The sequence below is a fragment of the Mobula hypostoma genome, chromosome 12 (assembly GCF_963921235.1).
Source record: "Mobula hypostoma chromosome 12, sMobHyp1.1, whole genome shotgun sequence".
Lineage (NCBI taxonomy): Eukaryota > Metazoa > Chordata > Chondrichthyes > Myliobatiformes > Myliobatidae > Mobula > Mobula hypostoma.
The window spans coordinates 65,417,517-65,439,602 of NC_086108.1; the positions used below are offsets into that span (position 1 = coordinate 65,417,517).

A 22,086-nucleotide genomic window follows, 5' to 3' on the forward strand; every position below is an offset into this window, starting at 1 on the left:
CAGTAATTACTGAGTGAGGAATTAGAGTTTCAGCCAGACCTGACTGGATAGTGTTGCTGTACTCTTTGAAGGCATCAGTTGACAACTTTCATGACGGATTTATGTGCAAGACCCCAAAACAAAAGCTGATTTTTTTTTTGTTAATATTACATTTTCCATTGTAATATTTTCATTGTCAAATTCCAAAATTTGAAAATCATAGTCGGTAATATATCAGGGGTTTTTGATGGTTCACGTAGTGATTTGTCCATACTTTTTTCGTTAATCACAGGAATAGCCAAACTGATAATCTTAGGATTTTCAAAAAATTACAGAGACTTGGCACTTGAGGAACAAACACATATTTATATTTAAAATTTTATGAATCCTCATTTTGATTCTTGATTGGGATATTAATCTTTTTTTCAGTTGTGTTTGCTGTAAGTTTACAAAGCAGAAGATTGTCTTCACAGATGACTTGGTGATATAGTGTTACCATCTAGTAAATGTAGTTTATTTACATTTTTGGAATGGTTTTGATAAACTTCTGAAACTTTAAAAAGCAGCTAAATGCATACACAGATTGTACATCAGATTGTTATGGCAATACAAGTTTTAAGATGGATCATTGGAGTTTGGACTGTTGCATTTTTGCTGGATCATTTGACAGACATCTGTTATTAAAGTACGTTTTTAATAGATAAGAGCATTTAAATTAGTACTATAAAACTTCCCAGTGTCCCAAAATATCTCATGACAAGACTGAAGTATAGGAGATCAATTTTTGTTAAATTTTACCCATCATTATTAACCTCTTCTGTTTAAATATATCTATACAGAGATGAGCTAAAAACTGGTGGATGGTAGTTAATAAAGATAAGTAAAAATTAAACAAATATCACAGGACTTGGGCTGACCTTTCACTGAAAGTAGCAAACAAAGTTGGTGTTAAGCCTTCTGTAGAGGCAAATAAAATTCTAGTGTATTTTTCAAAAGAACTTGACTTCAAATTTTCTCTTAAAGATTAAATCTACAATATTAATACATAAACTATCCAATTTCATATGGTCATATAGTATTTTAGAGGCTGTAGAGATGAACATCACAGTGCAGCTACAGCACCATCACATGGTCGCAGCTTGCAACGACAGGTTCACTGGGATGAATTAACATGGGGATTTTAAATTATGGTAATTTTCAGAGGTATTTTAGACCATAAGACATAGGAACAGAATTAGGTCATTTGGGCCATGGAGTCTGCTCTGCCATTAAATCATGGCTGATCTTTTTTTCCTCCCATCCTCAGCCCCACTTCTTGGGCTTCTCCCCGTAACCTTTGACGCCATGTCCAATCAAGAACCTGTCAAGCTCTGTCTTAAATACATACAACGATCTGACCTCCACAGCTACCTGCGGCAATGCACTCCACAAATTCACCGCTGTCAGGCTGAAAAGAATTCTCAGCATCTCAGTTTTAAATGGATGCCACTCTATCCTGAGGCTGTGCCCTCTTGTCCTAGACTCCCCTACCATGGGAAACATCCTTTCCACATCTAACTCTCTTCCTTCAGTTAGTCCTGACGAAGGGTCTCGGCCTGAAACGTCGACTGCGCCTCTTCCTATAGATGCTGCCTGGCCTGCTGCGTTCACCAGCAACTTTGATGTATGTTGCTTTCCACATCTACTCTGTTTAGGCCTTTCCACATTTAAAAGTTTCAATGACATCCACCCTTGTCATCCTTCTAAATTCCAGTGAGTACAGACCCAGAGCCATCAATGTTCCTAGTATGATAACCCTTTCATTCTCAGAATCATCCTTGTGAACCTCCTCTGAACCATTTCCAATGTCAGCTTTTGAAATGTGGAGTGACATTTGCAAATTTCCAGTCCTCTGGCACCATGCCAGAGTCCAGTGATTTTTGAAAGATATTTACTAATGCCTCCATAGACTCTACTGCTACCTCTTTCAGAACCCTCGGGTACAGTTCATCTGGTCCGGGTGACTTAAGTACCCTTCTGTCTTTTAGCTTTTTAAGCACCTTCTCCCTTGAATAGTATCTGTACTCACTTCTCTTCCTTCATACCCTTCAACATGTGGCACACTACTCGTGTCTTCCACAGTGAAGGTTGATACAAAATACTCATTTAATTCATCTGCTATCTCCTTGTCCCCTGCTATTATTTCCCTAGCCTCATTTTCTAGTGGTCCTATATCCACTTTCATCTCTCTTTTATATTTATATACTTGAAAAAGCTTTTGCAATCCACTTTGATATTGTTTGCTAGCTTGCTTTTATATTTCACCTTTTCCCTCCTAATGATTCTTTTAGTTATTCTCTGTAGGATTTTATAAGCTTCCCAATCTTCTGCCTTCGAGCTAACTTTTACTTTGTTGTATGCCCCCTTTTACTTTTTTGTTAGCTTTGGTTTCCCTTGTCAACCACAGTCGTACTCTCTTGCCATTTGAATATTTCTTCTTTTTTCGAATACATCTATCCTGCTTCCTCAGTTTTCTCAGAAACGCACACCATTGCTGCTTTGCTATCATCCCAGCCAGCATCTCCTTTCGATTTACTTCCACCAACTCCTCTCTCATACCAATGTAATTTTATTTACTCCACTGAAATACTGTTACATTAGACTTTACTTTCTCCTTATCAAATTTCAAGTTGAACTCAATTAAATTGTGATCACTGCCTCCTAGGGGTTCTTTTACCTTAAGTTCCCTAATCACCTCTGGTTCATTACATAAAACCCAATCCAGTATAGCTGATCCCCTAGTAGAAACTGCTCTAAAAAGCCATCTTGTAGGCATTCCATAAACTGACTGTTTTGAGAACAATTACCAACCTGATTTTCCCAATCTACCTGAAAATTGAAATCTCCCATGACCGTCATAACACTGCCCTTTGACACGCCTTTTCTATTTCCTTTTTTCTATTTTAATGTTATATGTTGCTAATCAATGTCTCCATCCTTTTGTCCCTCTCTGATATTGTCTTCAGGCAAATGAATGGCTTTCATTTGAATTTGTAGTTTTTGTATTGTTTCATGTAACACCATGGTCATGAAAAAAGTTCTCATTTTTACTGTGTACTGTTCCAGCAATTATGGTCAAAATGACAATAAAAAGTGACTTGACTTGACTTGACTTGATTTGAAGTCAACATCTTATCAGAGAAGATATCAACAAGCCCCCTATTTCCATTTATGCTGTAGTACCCTTTTCTCTTGCAAGCCTTAGCTTAGACTTAACCTTACTGGTGAATACACTGATTTAATGACAGTCTAACTGACTGTAATATTACATAAGTAAAATATAAACATATGTTTATAATTAAAATAAAAGTATTTGAATTAATAATGTAAAAGGAGGTAATGCACAGGAGGCATACAGTGGTGAGACAGATCAGCTAGTTGAGTGGTGTCGCAGCAACAACCTTGTACTCGATGTCAGTAAGACCAAGGGCTTGATTATGGACTTCAGGAAGGGTAAGTTGAGGAAACATAAACAAGTCCTCGTCGAGGGATCAGAAGAAGGAAAAGTGAGCAGTTTCAAGTTCCTGGGTGTCAGCATCTCTGAGGATCTATCCTCACCCAAACTTATTCATGCAATTACAAAGAAGGCACTGTAGGGGCTATGTTTCATTAGAAGTTTGAGGAGAATTGGTATGTCACCAAAGATATTCGCAGGTTTCTACAGCTGTACCGTAGAGAGCATTCTAACTGGCTGCATCACTGTCTGGTATGCACAGGATTGGAAAAAGCTGCAGAAATTATAAACTCCGCCAGCTCCATAATGAGCACTAGCCTCCCCAGCATTGAGGGTACCTTCAAAAGGCGATGCCTTAAAAAGGCAGCATCCATCATTAAGGACCTCCAGCACCCAGGGCTACTATCAGGGAGGAGGTATAGGAGCCCGAGGATCCACACTCTGTTTCAGGAGCAGCTTCTTCCCCTCTGCCATCAGCTTTCTGAATGGAAAATGAACCCATGAGCACTTCTTCAGTATTTTTACCATCTCTTTTACACTACTTATTTAATTTATCGTTTTGTATATATTTATTGTAATTTGTAGTTTATTATTATTATGTATTGCACTGTTCTGCTATCGCAAAACAACAAATTTCATGACATATGCTGGTCATAGTAAACCTGATTCTGATTTTGATTCTGAAACCTTGAACACATTTCGTCATATAAATAAGGTGATTAATCTTTACTAAATTCCATCGATAATCCTTCTTCTAAATTGTTCAGTAAATAAACTTTTCCTGGACTTTTATCTTATTTTAAGATATGTTCTCACATTTGTAACTTCTTGTTTTTGACTCTTGTACAAGTGGAAACTGTCTCTCTGTGGTCCAATTTATTATAGAACATAGAAATTGACAGCGCATTACAGGCCCTTCGGCCCGCAATGTTGTGTCAACTATGTAACCTACCCTACAGACTGTCTAGAATTTCCCTAGTGCATAGCCCTCTATTTTCCTAAGCTCCATGTACCTATTTAAGAGGCTCTTAAAAGACCCTATTGTATCCGCTTCCACCACCGCCGCTGGCAGTGCATTCCACACACCCACCACTCTGTGTGGGAAAACTTCGCACTGACATCCCTTTGGTACCTATTTCCAAGCACCTTAAAACTATGCCCCCTCATGTTAGCCATTTCATCCCTGGGAAAAAGCCTCTGGCTATCCACACGATCAATGCCCCTAATCATCTTATACACCTCTATCAGGTCACCTCTCATCCTCCATCATTTCAAGGAGAAAAGTATACTCAACCTATTCTCATAAGGTATGCCCTCCAATCCAGGCAGCATCCTTGTAAATCTCCTCTGCACTCTCTCTATAGTATCCACATCCTTCCTGTAGTAAGGTGACCAGAACTGAACACAATACTCCAAATGGGGTCTAACTAAGGTCTTGTATAGCTGTAACATTACCTCACGGCTCTGGAACTCAATATCACGGTTGATGAATGCCAGCACACCATATACCTTCTTAACAACATTGTCAACCTGTGCAGCAGCTTTGAGTGTCCTATCGACATGGACCCCAAGATCTCTCAGATCCTCCACACTGCCAACAGTCTTACCATTTATATTATATTCTGTCTTCAAATTGGACCTACCAAAATGAATCACTTCACACTTATCTGGGTTGAAGTCCATCTGCCACTTCTCAGCCCAATTCTGCATCCTATCGATGTCCCGCTGTAATCTCTGACAACTCTCCAGACCATGCACAACATTCCCAACCTTCGTGTCATCAGTAAATTTACTAACCCACCCTTCTACTTCTTCATCCAGGTCATTTATAAAAATCACGAAGAACAGGGTCCTAGAACGGATCCTTGAGGCACACCACTGGTCACTGACCTCCAAGCAGAATATGACCCGTCTACAATCACTCTTTGTACTCTGTGGGCAAGCCAATTCTGGATTCACAAAGCAAGGTCTTCTTGGATCCCATGCCCCTTTACTCTCTGAAGGAGCCTTGCATGGGAAACTTTATCAAATGCCTTACTGAAATACATATACACTACACACATAAAAGTTGCTGGTGAACGCAGCAGGCCAGGCAGCATCTCTAGGAAGATCTCTAGAGATGCTGCCTGGCCTGCTGCGTTCACCAGCAACTTTTATGTGTGTTGCTTGAATTTCCAGCATCTGCAGAATTTCCTGTTGTTTGCGTACATATACACTACAACCACTGCTCAACCGTTATTAATGTGTTTTGTTACATGCTCAAAGAATTTAATCAGGCTCATAAGGCACGACCGCCCTTGACAAAGCCATGCTGACTATCCCTCATCAGATTATGTCTCTCCAAATGCTCATAAGTCCTGCCTGTCAGAATCTTCTGTAACAACTTGCCCACCAGTGATGTCACTGATCTATAATTTCCTGAGTTATCTCTACTCCCTTTCTTGAACAAGGGAACAGCATTTGCAACCCTCCAATCCTCCAGTACTTCTGCCATCCCTATTGATGATGCAAAGATCATAGCAAGAGGCTCAGCAATCTCCTCCCTCAGCAGCCTGGTGTATATCTCATGCGGTCCTGGTCCTAACTTAATGCTTTTCAAAAGCTCCAGCACATCCTCTTTCTTAATGTTTAAATGCTCAAGCATTTCAGTCCGCTGTAAGTCATCCCCACAATTGCCAAGGCCCTTTTCACTGGTGAATGCTGAAGCAAAGTATTCATTAAGAATAAAATGAGGGCACGTGACTAAAAGTTTGGTTAAAGTGGGTACATTTCAACGAGCATTTTAAAAGGAAGCAATGAAATCAGAGAAGCAAATTTAAGAAGAGCTTTGATTTCAGAGAGTTTCAGCTAATAGCGGAACAGTTAAATGAAGATAGCAAAATGGCCAGAATTGGCAAGAATTACCTTGGACAACTGGAAAAGATTACTCTTGTTTTTCATCTTAAAAGCAAAGATGAAAATAATAATTGTAGGATATTGCTCTATCAGATGCAAATGTGGCTTTTAAACATGGGGATCAGAGTTTCTGCAAAGGGCAGAAAATGGGTGGCAGCTGGAAGCTGACTGCAAAAGTGAACTATCAGTAGTATGAAAGGCATGGATAAGGCTTTCAGTCATCAAGTTGCTAGAAGTGTTGGAGATAGTTGATGTAACAGGGCTTCAGACCAAATAACATTTCTTTAGCTACTGTTTTGAAATTTCAGCGGAAAGTTATCTATGCTGAACATTATTAGAGGGAAAATGAGTCAGATTACTCACTTCCTAAATTTCTACGGAATCGTGAAACATTCTGTTCTATCTTCAATATTTTATTCACTGTAAATATCTTTATGGAAACAAATTTGCTTGCATTTACTTTCTGTACAGTGATTCTCTTAAGCCCATTACAACAATAAACCCAGTATGCTAGAATTAATAAAACATTAGCTCTGTGCGCTTGATTCTGGATCAATAGATTATCAATAGTCCATGGATCAATATTGGTAGCCTGTTTAAAATACAAAGAGTATACATAATTTTGTGGAGACCCAGAGTGCACAGTGCTAAAGGTAGGCATAACTAGATGAAGATAAGTGAAGCATAGTTTAAAGTTCAAAGTAAAATTTATTATCAGAGTATATGTGTGTCACCACGTACAACTCTGAGAATCTTTTTCTGTGGGCATACTCAGCAAATCTGTAGAACAGTAACCAGGTTGTAAACATCAGTAACTGTAAATAAACTCTGCAAATGCAGATATAAATAAATAGCAATAAATAACGGGCATGAAATATAACACAAAATAACAATATAACATCCAACAATATAACAAGGTCTTTAAATGAGTGTAGTTCTCCCCTTTTGTTCAAGAGCCTGATGGATGAGGGGTAGTAACTGTTCTTGAACCTGGTGGTGTGAGTCCTGAGGCACCTGTACCTTCTACCTGATGGGAGCAGTGAGAAAAGAACATGACCTGGGTGGTGAGGATCTTTGATGATAAATGCTGCTTTTCTACAACAATGTTTTATGTGGATGCGCTCAATGGTTTGAAGGGTTTTACCTGTGATGTACTGGGCCAAATCTACTACCTTTTGTAGGAGTTTCCGCTCAAAGGCATTAGTGTCCCATACCAGGCTGTAATGCAGCCAATCAGCACACTTTCCACTACACATCTATAGACGTTTGCTGAGGTTTTCGATGACATGCTGAATCTCCACAGACTCCTGAGGAAGTAGAGGTGCTGTCGTGCTTTCTCTGCAATTATATTTATATGATGGGTCCAGAACAGATCCTCTGAGATAGTGACACCCAAGAATTTACAGTTACTGACCCTCTCCACCTCTAATCCTGCAATGATTACTGGCTCATGGACCTCTGGTTTCCCTCTCCTGGTCCTCAATCATTTCCTTGGTCTTATTGGTATTGAGTGAGAGGTTTTTGTTATTATACCACTTACAAAGTTTTCAATCTCAATTTCAATAGTGTTTCCAGCATGGCATTGATAGCCATTACTTTTATTCTGCCTAGATGAATTTGTGTACTGTTAACTAATTTAGTAATTTTGTTTGAATCCTCTAAGCTAAATCTAATGTAACATTTTAAAATTTTAGGTACAGGACCTGCTGCAACACATGAAGAATTAAAGAGCAAATGGGAAAATCGTTTGGGGGCAGAGTATGAAGTGATGGTATGATTTTCTAATTCCAGTTTTGCTGATAAAAACTGAGGATAAAAAAAAAATCAAGGAATGGTATTCATCAATCCATACTTAAATTTTATTTGCATGGAGAGAGTAAAATGTAGTTTTCATTTCCAAATTAAAAGAAATTACTGAAGTAAATAATGTTCTTTTTTTTGCATTGAGTACTCCTGACAGTACAAATAGCTTCCTTAGAAATTTAATAGGATTAATGAAATGTATTTCTGAACTATTTAGCATGGTTATGTAATTATAATAATGCAGTTTGTCACATTTTACAGATGCATTGAAATTTATGATGGACTTGATACATATTTATCTGTTATGTTTATTTGTGGATGAAATGGTGATGTTTAAATGTAGTTTGTAAGTGGGAAATAATTGTAGGTGAAAAGATTTCATATGCAGCTACTTCTATTGCATTTGTTAATATTTGTAGGGTATCTTTCTAAATTACCCAATCGAAAAGTACATTTTATGCTTGTCAGGTAGCCCATCAGTGTCAGCAGATTTTCTTGATCTAGTTGCGATATGTTTTTTTGAACTTCTACTTCATTTGTTGCTTTAAACATATTCTTTCTGAATGCTTTGCATCATGCAACAACCAAATTAATTGTTTTGATGATATCTCTGAGATATCTATGCTCACCGTTTGCTTCCTGTGGTGATTTGAGTTTTCTTTGCCCTCAATTCATCATCCTTCTCTCTTGCTGCAGTATATTTTGCCAAGTAGACTCTGGTACCAACGTTCATTGTCATTCATTTGCTTCTGCCATCTCTTAATCTGCCTTCTGAAGATTAAAAAACATTAATCAGAAGAAGATAGAAACATAGAAAATAGAAAAATAGAAAATAGGTGCAGGAGTAGGCCATTCGGCCCTTCGAGCCTGCACAGCCATTCAGTATGATCATGGCTGATTATCCAACTCAGAACCCTGTACCTGCCTTCTCTCCATACTCCCTGATCCCTTTAGCCACAAGGGCCATATCTAACTCCCTCTTAAATATAGCCAATGAACTGGCCTCAACTGTTTTCTGTGGCAGAGAATTCCACAGATTCACCACTCTCTGTGTGAAGAAGTTTTTCCTAATCTCGGTCCTAAAAGGCTTCCCCTTTATCCTCAAACTGTGACCCCTCGTTCTGGATATTAGAATATTATAAGATATTAGAAACAAAGTGTTTTTCAAGAAGATGTCAAGATTTTTATTTTCTTGTTGAGGAACAGAGATCATACTAAATGCTTTGACGTGGAGAGATAGTGTCATAGGATAGGAACTCACTCAACAAATCAAATAATTGCAACATTGTGGAGTACCTTCCTTCTCTCCAAACAGAGCCCAACAATATATTTCATAACAGTTGAGAAAGTTTTCTCCATTCTAAAAATAAAGATTCTTAATTTTCTATGTTTCTATATTGCCTCTGTTAATTTATGATCAGGATGTTAAACTGTATCATTAGAAACCATCAGATAGTTGAGTGAAACATGTGTTACATTCACTTCAATTCTCTTATTCCTTATTTGTAATCAGGTGCTTAATGTGGATTCTCGGATCTGTGATGATGAAGATATGCTGAAATATTTGAAGGTAACACAATACAGTGATTATAATGAGTGGGACTTCATTTGTTTCTAGGTTGGGGCTGGCAGCAGAATGTTAATTATTCTGGTGTGTTAGTTTGGCATAGCAGTGAAGTTTTTAGCTCTGTGTCACCACTTCTGTTACTTATTTTTTAAATTTTCTTAAGTGCCTGCAATGCTTCCACTGTTACCAGTGTTATTGTTTGTGAAGGGGTCATTGAGATGTTATTCCTTTTTTCCCTTGGCAATTTTTACTGAAATTATGAAATAGGATGAGTAAAATCTGGTTTAGAATGTTTTCTCTGCTGTTTGTAATTCAGAACATATGAACAGAATTGGGCCAATCAGTTCTTTATGCCTGTTTAACTATATAGTTGAACCAAGGTTGGTCTGTGTCTCAACTTATCTATTCTCTTGGTCAACACAAATCTGAGGATCATAGAAAGAGGGGAGAGATGTGGAGCAGGTAGAAAGTGCAATGTCTACTTTTCCATTTTTAATCCAAGCAAACACTTCATGATTTTACTCCTAAATAATCTCTTCCTAATTTTAAGACAATACTTATTTGTTCTCCATCTCCAACCAAAGAAATTGAATCCTATTGTCATTTTTATGCCAAAGTAGGGTGTTTGGTCAATCCCTGTCTCTCTGAGTTTTTCTGTGCTTCAAATATTATTTTTGTAATTTTTACTTAAATGCCGCAGTAACCTCTGCCTCAGGTTTCAGTGGTGAAGAACTCTGAACTCCAAAATAAATTTTAATTTAAATCTCAACAAACTGTTCACTTTACAGCTCATGGTACAACAATCTTGCCAGTGAGAAGGATCCATTCTGGTAAAAGGTTTCATTAGTTGGGTAGCCAGTTTAAGCCTGCCCACTAAAAGCGGATAAACAATCTGACATCAGTAGAATCAAATCCTTAGATTCAGCCAGATGTGTTTCTGAACGTTTCAATAACACTCAAGCAAAAAATGAAACAAATATAATGTTAAAACTTAAAAATTTTAAACTGATAAAAATATTTAATAACATTCACTGTAACAGAAAAAAAACAAGAATGCTGAAAAAATTGTTGTTTACAAGAAGTGTAGTTTCTTGCCTAATCCCTTGCAGTCATTCCCTGCCATTCAAATCATTATAGAAATCTTCACCTCTTCTGACCTTGCACAAGGACTTTGAGGAAAGTCTCATTGTTAGTCATGGGATGATCACTATAATTACATGATCCCTCTTCAAATTCCCAGCTTGGAGCGGAACTTAACGCCAAGCTGCAAGCTACTAAAAGCACCTTCAGGATTTCCATGTTCACTTCATATGCAGTACTAAAAATTGTGTGGATTCATTTTAGTGAATGCTGACAGTTTTATCTTCAGTATCTCACAGATAAATGTTATGATGATTAAACATAGCAGATCATGACAGCAAATCCAGATCGGAGTACATGTTTAACTATCCAATAATGATCTCTGTTCTCGTGTCTTTTGGAGTTATAGCAGGTGCTTCGAAACACTGTTGAGGTGAACACCAATGTGTTTTTCCACAAAATTCTCCAAATGCACTATTAGGTGTGTGAATAAGCATCATCCTCCCCTGTGATGTTATCGGGTTTGCCGATGGCGAAGTTCTAAACTCAAACGAAGATCTTAAGTCCTATCCAATTTATGGGTACCTTCACTAAAGGGAGGTTGTACTGTAACTGTCCAATCTTCAAAGATTAGTTCACTTCCCTGTTTATCCCCCACGGTGAGGTTAATTGCCAATATCCATTATTTGAGTGGTGGGTCCCCCCCCCCTTATGAAAGGGGAGATAGTTCCAGCTAACAAAGTAATTTAAACACAGTTCAGTTATTTTCAGATTCAAATAACATTCTTAAAGCACATTTAAAACTCACAGAAAATTTCTATTTTAAAAAACATTTCCAAATTCTAAAACATACAGGAATCCAAAAACACAGCTGCATTTTCTATAAGCCATACCCACAAGCTGCGGATGAACCAGTCATCAGTCACAGAAACTGAAGGCAGAGGAATGTATCTAGTTCACCCAGTATTTCTGTCATTCTTCTTGGTGTTTCTGGGCCATTCCTAGAAAGCCTGAACTGCTCTCTACAAATACACTGTTTCTCTGCCACTTGGGTAACTTCGCACATGTGTGATATTTTCTTGGATACATTTCAACGCAAATGGTCTAAAAGCTTCTAGAGGCAGAGATCACAGGCACCCACAATTAATGCTGCGAAGCTGCCTCCCTGAAGTGTACAAACCTTCCAACTACCAAAGGATCAGCTATTTGATGTGATAAATATCAAGCTTCCTTGAACAACTTAGCCAGTGTTGTCTAGATTGATACAAGCTCAATTAAATAATTCATTGTCTTATACTGCTCCTTATGAGCAATAAGCCCAGGTGCTGTGGGCCAGCTTCCCATTCCCTATAGATAGTGCTTGTTTGCAAAGCTGTCTTTATAACATCAAAAGGTCGGGGGGGGGGGTTAGATTTAAAAAAAAAGAAAAAGGAAAAAATATAACATCAAAATGATTATACTGCTTGGCATTTACATGAAGAACTGAAGATTTGCTCCTGTTTATGACAAGAAGCTAAACAAAGAATATTGGTTGGAAATTTAACTTACTCAAAAACAATGATGTTTAGAAGCTCATAGCTGTTGTATTTATAAAGCAGAGCTTGACAAAAAAAGCACAAGGCTTCCTTTCCCACGACAATGAATATTTGTCACATTTGTAGGTCAGCACCCCCAACATAAAGCCTCCAATGGTAGGGCCACATTCCTGATGCAGACATTCTTCTTCAAGCTCCATTATGGCAGAAGTTTACCAGGAAGGCAGAAGAAATGCTTCAATAATGTTTCAAATTCCCCCCTTAAAAAATGTAACATCTCCGTCAACCCATCGGAATCTGGCAGAGAAGGGTCAAACTTTGTCTCAGAACCCATATGAAAGCCATTCTTGACACCAAGGGGTAGTGAAAGGAAAAGCAGATTATTGCTTCCCAAGGTATCGTGAGCACGAATTATCTATAAAAATCAGAGAAAAATTGAAAGTAAAGTATTTCTTCTTTGCTGAATTGCAGAGCCTTTCAGTCTGCCAGCAAAACTGACAAGGATTGCTCTCAGAGAGGGATACAGACAGAATGAGTGAATGGATCCTTCTGTGGCTGTAATGAAATAGTTATTCTACATAGAATATTTTATTGAAAAAATTGCAGTTAGGATTATTGTGCTAGTCTGGAACAATGAACTGATGATGTCAAATGGTTGAGCCGAAAACTGACAAAACTGATTGTTGTGAAGACTAAAGTGCCATTAAGATCACAACAACTATCTGAGTAAATGAACAATGATTTTCCATTAGGAAAACAGTATGTTTCCATACAAATCTTTTTTCGTTTACATCATTATTTAATTGTATTATTATTACAATCATTTTAAGTAAGTGGTTCAAAACCAAAAGTTTGACTACATTCAGTTACAATATGTTTTTTTAATTGCAATTTCTACTCGGAAAAGAGGGGGGATTTACGTAATGGTGTTCATTCCAAAGTGCTTAGCAGCTAATGAGAAAGGTCTGCAAACAGAGATTAAACAAATAAGGTACGTATATTTCAAATAGAATTAAAAGAATACATTCAAATGCAATTAGAAGAATTAATATAAACTTGGATTCTTCAAAATGTCATGAGGGAGCTGTTATTTCCACCTTGTTAGCAGAATTGGTCTTTAATTAACATTGTCTCTGAAAGTCCTTGCAACCGTCCCTCAATACTGTAGTGTAGTTTGACTGATATTATGAACATAAGCTTCTATGGTAAGGCCTCCATCTGCTTGGCGAGATTTCAACCCTAAATCAAAGTTGAAACATATATTGTTCTGTGGCTTCAGGTGTTCATATTGTTTATCAGCAGAAGGTGGTGCAAAAGAGATTGTTTTAAAGTAACTGGATGAACAAAGATAATTTTGCAATCAACCTTTTTTTCCGTTTAAACTTAGCTGTTACCAGCTCATACATTGAATCTTGGCGTGGAGCTGGACTCATTTGATAGTCATCATTACATATCATCAATTGTGCCTGATGGACCAATCGGCCAATCTGGATTATTACAAGTACAAGATGAAATTTTAGAGGTATACCTTTACTACAAACAATATTCATTACAATTTAAAATTTATTTTTATTTAGAGATGTAGCATGGTAGCAAGCCATTCTGGCTGAAAGAGCATGAGCCAACCCATTGCACCTATGTTTCCAATTAACCTTCTAAGCCGTACATCTTTGGAATGTGAGAGGAAGCTGGAGCACCAGAATGAAACCCCGTAGTTAGAGGGAGAACGTGCAAGCTCCTTACAGACAGTGGTGGAATTGAATCCAGGTCATTAGTGCTGTAATAGCGTTACGCAAACTGTCACACTACAGGAGGCGCCCATCCATCACTATTTTGGTTAAAATTAAACCTCCTTTTTGGACAAGTTTATTTTCTCATATAACAAGAACATGGGAATGGGATTAAGTAATCATTATAAAATAATTTTATGATTTCATGTTTCTTAGCTTTTGAGGATGCTGGAGCATAGAACAGTGCAGTTCAGGAATGGTCCCTTAGGGCCATAATGTTGTGCTGAACTAGTTAAACTAATAATTGAAAGCCAAACTAAACTAGTACCTTCTGCCTACACAAGTCCATATCACTCCATTCTCTGCATTTTCATCTACGTATCTAAGAGCTTCTTAACCTTCTTTATTAAATGTGTCTATTCTGTCACCCCAGCAGCATTTCCCAGGCACTCATCACTCTGTGTAAAAAAAAAAATAACAACAACAACTTGCCTCTCATATCTCATTTGAACTATCCTCCTGTCGTATTAAATGCCACCCTTTTCTAACCTTAGACTTGTTGACACTGGGAAACAGATACCAGATGTCGACTTAATCAGTGCCCATCATAATCTTATTTCAGGTCTTCCCTCAGCCTCCACCACTCCATTAAAAAAAACAACTTTAGTTTCTGCCTCTCGTTCAGGCAGCATCTTTGAAAGCCTCCACATCCTCTTATAATGCGGCAACCAGAACTGAATGTGGCCTGACCAGAGTTTTATAAAGCTGCAACATAACTTTGTGACTATTGAACTTGATGGCTCAACTAATAAAGGCAAGCTTGGGAAATGCCTTGACTAGTAAAGCCACTTTTAGGGAGCTGTGAACTTGGAACCCAAGATCCTTCTGCACATTATCACTGTTAAGAGTTCTGTTATTAACTGTGTGCTGTGTGCATTGAATTGCCCATAGTGCAATACCTCACACTAGGCCAGATTAAACTCCATCTGCCTTTTATTTGCCTATAGATAACCCCCTGTACCTAATAGTGTGGCCAATTAGTGTATGTTCATGGTCTTCTGGTGCTGTAGCCCTTTCACTTCAAGGTTTGCCATGTTGTGTGTTCAGAGATGCTGTTCTACCCTCCAGTATTGTAACGAGTGGTTATCTGAGTTATTGTCACCTTCTTGTCAGCTTGAACCAGTCTTGACATTCTCCTTAACGAGGCATTTTTGCCCACGGAATTACTGCTCACTGGATGACTGCTGTTTTTCATACCGTTCTCTGTAAACTCTTTAGATGTTGTGCATGAAAATCCTAGGAAATCAGCAGTTTCTGAGATACTCAAACCACCCCACCTGGCACCAACAATTTGCCACAGTCATAGTTATTGATCACATTTCTTCCCCATTCTGATGCTTGGTCTGAACAGCAACAGAACCTCTTGACCATGTATGCATACATTTATGCATTGAGCTGTTGCCACATGATTGCCTAATTAGCTATTTTTAATTAACAAGTGTACAGGAGTACCTAATAAAGTGGCCACTGAGTGAGTGTGTGTGTGTGTATGTATATGCATATACAGTACTGTGAAAAAGTCTTGGGTACATATATGTAGCCAAGTTGCCTAAGACATTTGCACAGTACTGTATTTGTCAACGTGAAGCAGAGATTAAGTTTGTAAATCTGCTGGGAGCAAATGATTTTGGGAATGGTGAGGGTGAGGCACTGTGAATGGAGGGGGGTGGGGGTGTAACCAGGCAAGGTAATTTGATTCCAAACAATTGGTTTATTGATCATTATAGAATGTCTTTCTGGTGCTTTCCACTCCCTTCCCTCTTCCTTCCCCTTCTCCAAGGATCCCTTATCTTGCCATTTGGCATACTTCATGTTCACATTCTTAATGTTCACATTCTTAAATCAGAGGGTCTTACAATAATAAGTAGAACTGATTTCAGATTTTTGTGCTCTACTCATTATGATGCAGTTTGGCACCTGTTTAAGGTATTATTTTGACTTTTTCTCATGTTTGCCTTTTATTTTTGGTAAAGTTTATGGTGTGTAGTTAACTTTACTTGTATGTATGCAATTCACTTGACAGAATATATGTACATAGAGAACTGTTGTGTGACTGATAGTGATGAGGACCTTGAGGTTGATTATTAAAAACAACTTAAATTCTGCTCTAAGTATTAACTGATGTAAAGGTGAATTTTGGCCAGTTACCATTTTATATTATTAATGAGTTATGGAGAGAAAAATTTAAAGAACATACAGTAAGCAAATTATGTAGGTAATTGAGGAGTATTAAGTGAAACACTGCTGCAGTAGGAAAGTAGTTTATACAAATAAGGATGTACAAGAAATACTGCTCATGCCTTCATTGATTGGCCTTATCTCAAACAATAACGAGGTGGCCTACAGGGAAGAAGTCATCTCTCTGACATAGTGGTGTCAAGAAAACAACTTCTCCCTCAATGTCGCAAAAACAAAGGAGCTGGTTGTGGATTACAGGAGGAATGGAGATGAGCTAACCCCTATTGACATCAATAGATCTGGGGTTGAGAGGGTTAACAGCTTCAAGATCCTCGGCATCCACATCACCGAGGACCTCGTGGTCTGTACACAGCGGATGTGTGGTGAAAACAGCACAACAGCGCCACTTTCACCTCAGATGGTTGAGGAGGTTTGGTATGGGCCCCCAAATCCTAAGAACTTTCTACAGGGGCACAATGGAGAGCATCCTGACTGGCAGTATCATTGCCTGATGTGGGAACTGTACCTCACTTAATCGCAGGACTCTGCAGAGAGTGGTGCGGACAGCCCAGTGCATCTGTACTTGTGAGCTTCCCATGATTCAGGACATTTACAAGGACAGGTGTGTAAGAAGGGCCCGTAGGATCATTGGGGACCCAAGCCATCTCAACCACAATCTATTCCAGCTGCTACCATCCGGGAAGTGGTACCGCAGCATAAAAGCCAGGACCAACAGGCTGTGGGACAGCTTCTTCCACCAGGCCATCAGACTGATGAACTCACGCTGATTTAAGAGTACCCTATATTACATTGACTGTCCTATTTATTATATATTATTATAAATCACTATGATAGCACATTGCACATTTAGATGGAGACGTAACAAAGATTTTTACTCCTCATGTATGTGAAGGATGTAAGAAATAAAGTCAATTCAGTTCAATTCAATTCAATTAATTTCAATGACCGTGTCCTGTAAGTGGGTTTAAAACAAAAGTTCTGGACCAGGTACCTAAATAAAAATTTCAGGTAATACATTCAGCCTCCTAAAGGGTTTAGTGAGCTACACCTCCACACAAGGCATTCAAAAATAGAAAATGCATTATGATATAGGAATTTATGCAAGTAGAACATCCAAATTAACTTTTTTAAATTCTGGATAATAATTGTTTAAAACACCTTGGAGTAACCCTAATATTCACATTCTTTTTCAGGTGAATGGAAAGGAGTTGTATGGAAATTCATGCCGGGATGTAGTTTTATTTCTGAAAGACATGTCACCTCCATTTACTGTGGTCTGTTGTCGGCGACTGTTTGAAGAGGGAAATGAAATGCCTGTAGATGAATTCATTGCCATGGCAAATGAAGCTTCTCAGGTAGAGTTTGGGGAGTTAAAACGGAAATATACTATATGTTTTGATCTATGGAATTACTCCATACTAATTCTTAGCAATTGGTTGAGATATTTGGGAGCTGAGTCAAAATTTTCCCTGGTCATGGTATCCATCGAGCCCATTCATTCATATGTACTCAAATGGTCATCTCAACTGATAAGTACTTTTTCTTCATGCAGTTATTCTTGAAGGCAGAGCCAATATATTTGCTGCATGAAAATAGAGTACTCCATAGCGATGAAAGTTTATTTTCTGTTGTAAAATAATTGAGAGCTGCACTAACTCTTTAGCTATCATTGTGTGTTGCTGTATTATTTATGTTATGAATGTATGAAAGGATATATCTATCACAACAACATAAGGAGTAAATATTTATGTTAAAAATATTTGAGAGTAGTTATGATGTCTTAAATGAATAATCCAACTTCACTTTTCTTTTTTAAAATGCAATTGGTGCCTTCTCTGCTTTGTTATATTCCCCATAAACCCCTTTAGACTCTGCCACATCTAAATTCTAGGGGATCAGCTATTCTGGATTGGGTGTTGTGCAATCAACCAGAATTGGTTGGAGAGCGTAAGGTGAAAGAAACCTTAGGGGAAATGATCGAATTCGCACTGAAATTTGAGAAGGAGAAGCTAAAGTCGGATCTATCAGTATTACAGTGGAGTAAAGGGAATTACAAAGGCATGAGGGAGGACTTGGCCAGGATTGATTACAAAAGAACAGCAATGTCTGGAATTTCGGAAGGCAGATGATATATACATCACAAGGAGGAAGAAGTATTCTAAGTTAAGATAACACAACTGTGGCTAACAAGAGAAGACAAAGCCAGCATAAAATCCAAAGAGAGTGCATATAATAGACCAAAAATTAGTGGGAAGTTTGAGGATTGGGAAGCTGCTTAAAAACCAACAGAAGGCAACTAAAAATGTCATAAAGAGGGAAAAGATGGAATACTGAAGTAAGCTAACCAATAAGGTTCGTCCATTGTCATCGATGAAGACCTCGACACCATTAGTACTTTTTTACAAGGTTGAGTTGCTAGCTTGACGCTCAACCCAGCATGGATGGAAAGCGTGCAAGGGAGCCAGCCAGATTCGAACTTGGGACCTCTCGTCCTGAAGTCCAGTACTGATGCCACCACGCCACCAGCCGGCTGGGTGATGATGTCAAGACTAGCGCTTGATTTGGATTTAAGTGAGGGAGAGTTGCGCAGCGTTAGCCTCACCCTTTCTTCCCAATTCCCATCTGGATCCAGTGGCAAAGCAAGAGTTGATACGGCTGGAGATGGGACTAGGCTCAGTGGATGAGCAGGATGACTTCTGTATCTTGTCGTGCTCTACACGTTCCATGATGCTTGCAGAGACTGCCTTCTTGACTGTTGGACCTTCCATCGGTCTCGTCCGCTCAATCCACCGGAGTCTGTCTTCACATGCTGGGATGGACATCTCCCTATCTCACCGAGGGTTTGAGACCCGTCAACTACCCTCACCTGGTTAAGCTGGCTTGTCGAAGCTGTTGCCCGGGGTGAGGCCGCTGTTGCATGCAAACAGCTACAAGGAGCCGCAGGTGAGAGCTGAGTGTCAGGTGGGAACCAAAGGTGGACTGACCGCCTTGAAAAGGACGCAACATGTTCTCCCACCAGAGGTGCTGCCCCTCCCTGACACCCCATACACCCCTAGCTAACCAATAATATTAAAGAGGATACAGAAAGTTTCTTCAGATACATAAAGTGTAAAAGAGAGGCAATATTGGGGGATATCGGACCACTGGAAAACTATACTGGAGAGGTAGTAATGGGAACAAGGAAATAGTGGATGAACTGAATAAGTACTTTGCATTAGTCTTCACTGTGGAAGACACTAGCAGTATGTGGGAAGTTCCAGGCGTCAGTGGTCAAGAAGTGTGTGAAGTTACCATAACTAGTGTAAGGTCCTTAGAAAACTGAAAGGTCTGAAGGTAGATAAGTCACATGGACCAGATGGTGTACACCCCAGAGTACAGAAGGAGGTGGCTGAATACGTTGTGAAGGCATTAGTAATAATCTTACAAGGATCACTAGATTCTGGAATAGTTCCAGAAGACTGGAAAATTGCAAATATCACTCTTCTCTTCAAGAAGGGAGAGGGACAGAAGAAAGGAAATTATAGGCCAGTTAGTCTGACCTCAGTGGTTGGGAAGTTGTTAGAGTCCATTATTAAGGATGAGGCTTCGTGTACTTGGAGACACATGATACAGTAGGCTATAGCCAGCATGGTTTCCTCAAGGGAAAATCTTGCTGACAAATCTCTTGGAATTCTTTGAAGAAATAACAAGCAGGATAGACAACATCAACTGATTCTCTTTTGTAAACTTGGATTTTCAGAAGGCCTTTGACAAGGTGCCACACATGAGGCTGCTTAACAAGCTATGAGCCCATGATATTACAAGGAAGATCTGGCATGGATAAAGCAGTGGCTGATTGGCAGGAGGCAAAGAGTGGGAATAAAGGGAGCCTTTTCTGGTTGGCTGCCAGTGACTAGTGGTGTTCCACAGGGGTCTGTGTTGGAACTGACTCTTTTTACATGTTGTATCAATGATTTGGGTGATGGAATTGATGGCGTTGTTGTAAAGTTTGTAGGCAATACAAAGATAGGTGATGGGGCAGGTAGTTTTTAGGAAGTAAAGGGGCTACAGGATTTAGACGGATTAGGAGAATAGACAAAGAAGTGGTAGATGGAATACAGTGTTGGGAAATGTATTGTCATGCATTTTGGGAGGAGAAATGAAAGGGTTTTCTATTTTCTAAATGGAAAGAAAATGCAAAAATCTGAGTCGCAAAGAGACTTGGGAGTCCTTATGCAGGATTCCCTAAAGGTTAAATTGCAGATTGAGTTTGTGGTGAGGAAGGCAATTGCGATTTTAGCATTCATTTGAAGAGGACTAGAATATAAAAGCAAGGATGTAATGTTGAGACTGGTGAGGCCTTAATTGAAATATTGTGAGCAGTTTTGGGCTCCTTGCTGAAACTGGAGAGATTTCAAAGCTGGTTCACGAAATTCCTCCTCATCCCTATCCAGGATTGAACAGCTTGGTCAGACGAAGTGTGTTTGATGGCTCTGGGCCTGTATTCACTAGAATTCAGAAGAATGAGGGATGACCTCATAGAAAACTATTGAATGGTGAAAGGCCTTGATAGAGTGGATGTGGAGAGGATATTTCCTATGGTGGGAGAGTCTCACACCAGAGGACACAGCCTCAGAGTAGAGGGGCGTCCTTCGAGAACAGATATGAGGAGGAATTGCTTTAGTTAAAGAATGGGGAATCTGTGGAATTTGTTGCCATGGGCAGCTATGGAGGCCAAGTCTTTGTGCTCAGTATATTTACGGCAGAGGTTGATAGATTCTTGATTGGTCAGGGCGTGAAAGGACACGCGGAGAAGGCAGGAAAAAAGTCGGCGGGAGGAGAGAGAGGCAGTGTGCCGCGTGAGTGCAGCCCCCCGGTGAAAATTGATATTGTATCCGTTAAATAGGGGCCGTGGACAATTCTGATTTGACGGAGATGGAGGTGAAAGCACAGAGGAACATCTGGAAAAATTTCTGAAACGCTCGTTCGCTGCTGTTGTTACTGCACAGTCGGGAATCTTTCGGAGAGTAGGCCTCAAAATCCCAGGCTTTGCCTGCTGTTGGCGACTGAGATGGAGGTCGAATCGTTCGGATAGAGATGGCGCTCAGTACTCGGTGTCGGATTGCTGATCAGAGCTCAAAGTTTTCAGATGACTCAGAGTTGGACCGTGCTCGGGTATGGCAGGGAGCGTTTTTCTTCCTTCTCCCGTCTGCGTGAGATGTGGGACATTTAAGAGACTTTGAACTTTTACTGTGCTCATGGACTTCTTCATCAAGTTATGGTATTGTTGCACTGTTGTAACTATATGTTATAGTTATGTGGTTTTGTTAGTTTTTTCAGTCTTGGTCTGTCCTGTGTTTTGTGATATCACACCGGAGGAAATATTGTATCATTTCTTAATGCATGCATTACTAAATGACAATAAAAGAGGACTGCGTGTCTTCATAATCTAAAATAGAGCTGAGAGGAAAAATGGATCAGCCATGATGAAATGGTGGAACAGACTCGATGAGCCAAATGGCCCAAGTCTCCTCCGATATCTTATGTTCTTTTGGTCTAAATTCATTACTTGCAGGTGTTGGTATTCCCATATCCTTGATTCCTTGATGCTGTTGTGGTTGTGTGTTTGGGAGGTCCAGTCAGAGTAGCCATGTAACTGCAGTATTTTAAGTGAATAAATGCTGAGGGCAGCAGATGAAATATAAGTCAAGCTGACTGCTTTGTAATGGATGGCATGAAAGTTCTTGGAGGTTATTGGTGATACAC

The 22,086-nt window shown here is 39.2% G+C and overlaps 1 protein-coding gene across 5 annotated transcripts in view; it reads left to right on the forward strand.

Annotated features, from left to right (window-relative positions):
* LOC134354873 (inaD-like protein) overlaps positions 1–22,086 on the forward strand; it is a 332,069-nt gene that overhangs the window by 63,976 nt on the left and 246,007 nt on the right. For all 5 annotated transcript variants that reach the window (XM_063064296.1, XM_063064298.1, XM_063064297.1 and 2 more), the window contains exons 13-16: positions 8,062–8,138; positions 9,684–9,740; positions 13,740–13,874; positions 17,535–17,696. In XM_063064296.1, the coding sequence (XP_062920366.1) occupies positions 8,062–8,138; positions 9,684–9,740; positions 13,740–13,874; positions 17,535–17,696 (431 nt within the window). The remainder of the gene's footprint in view (positions 1–8,061; positions 8,139–9,683; positions 9,741–13,739; positions 13,875–17,534; positions 17,697–22,086) is intronic.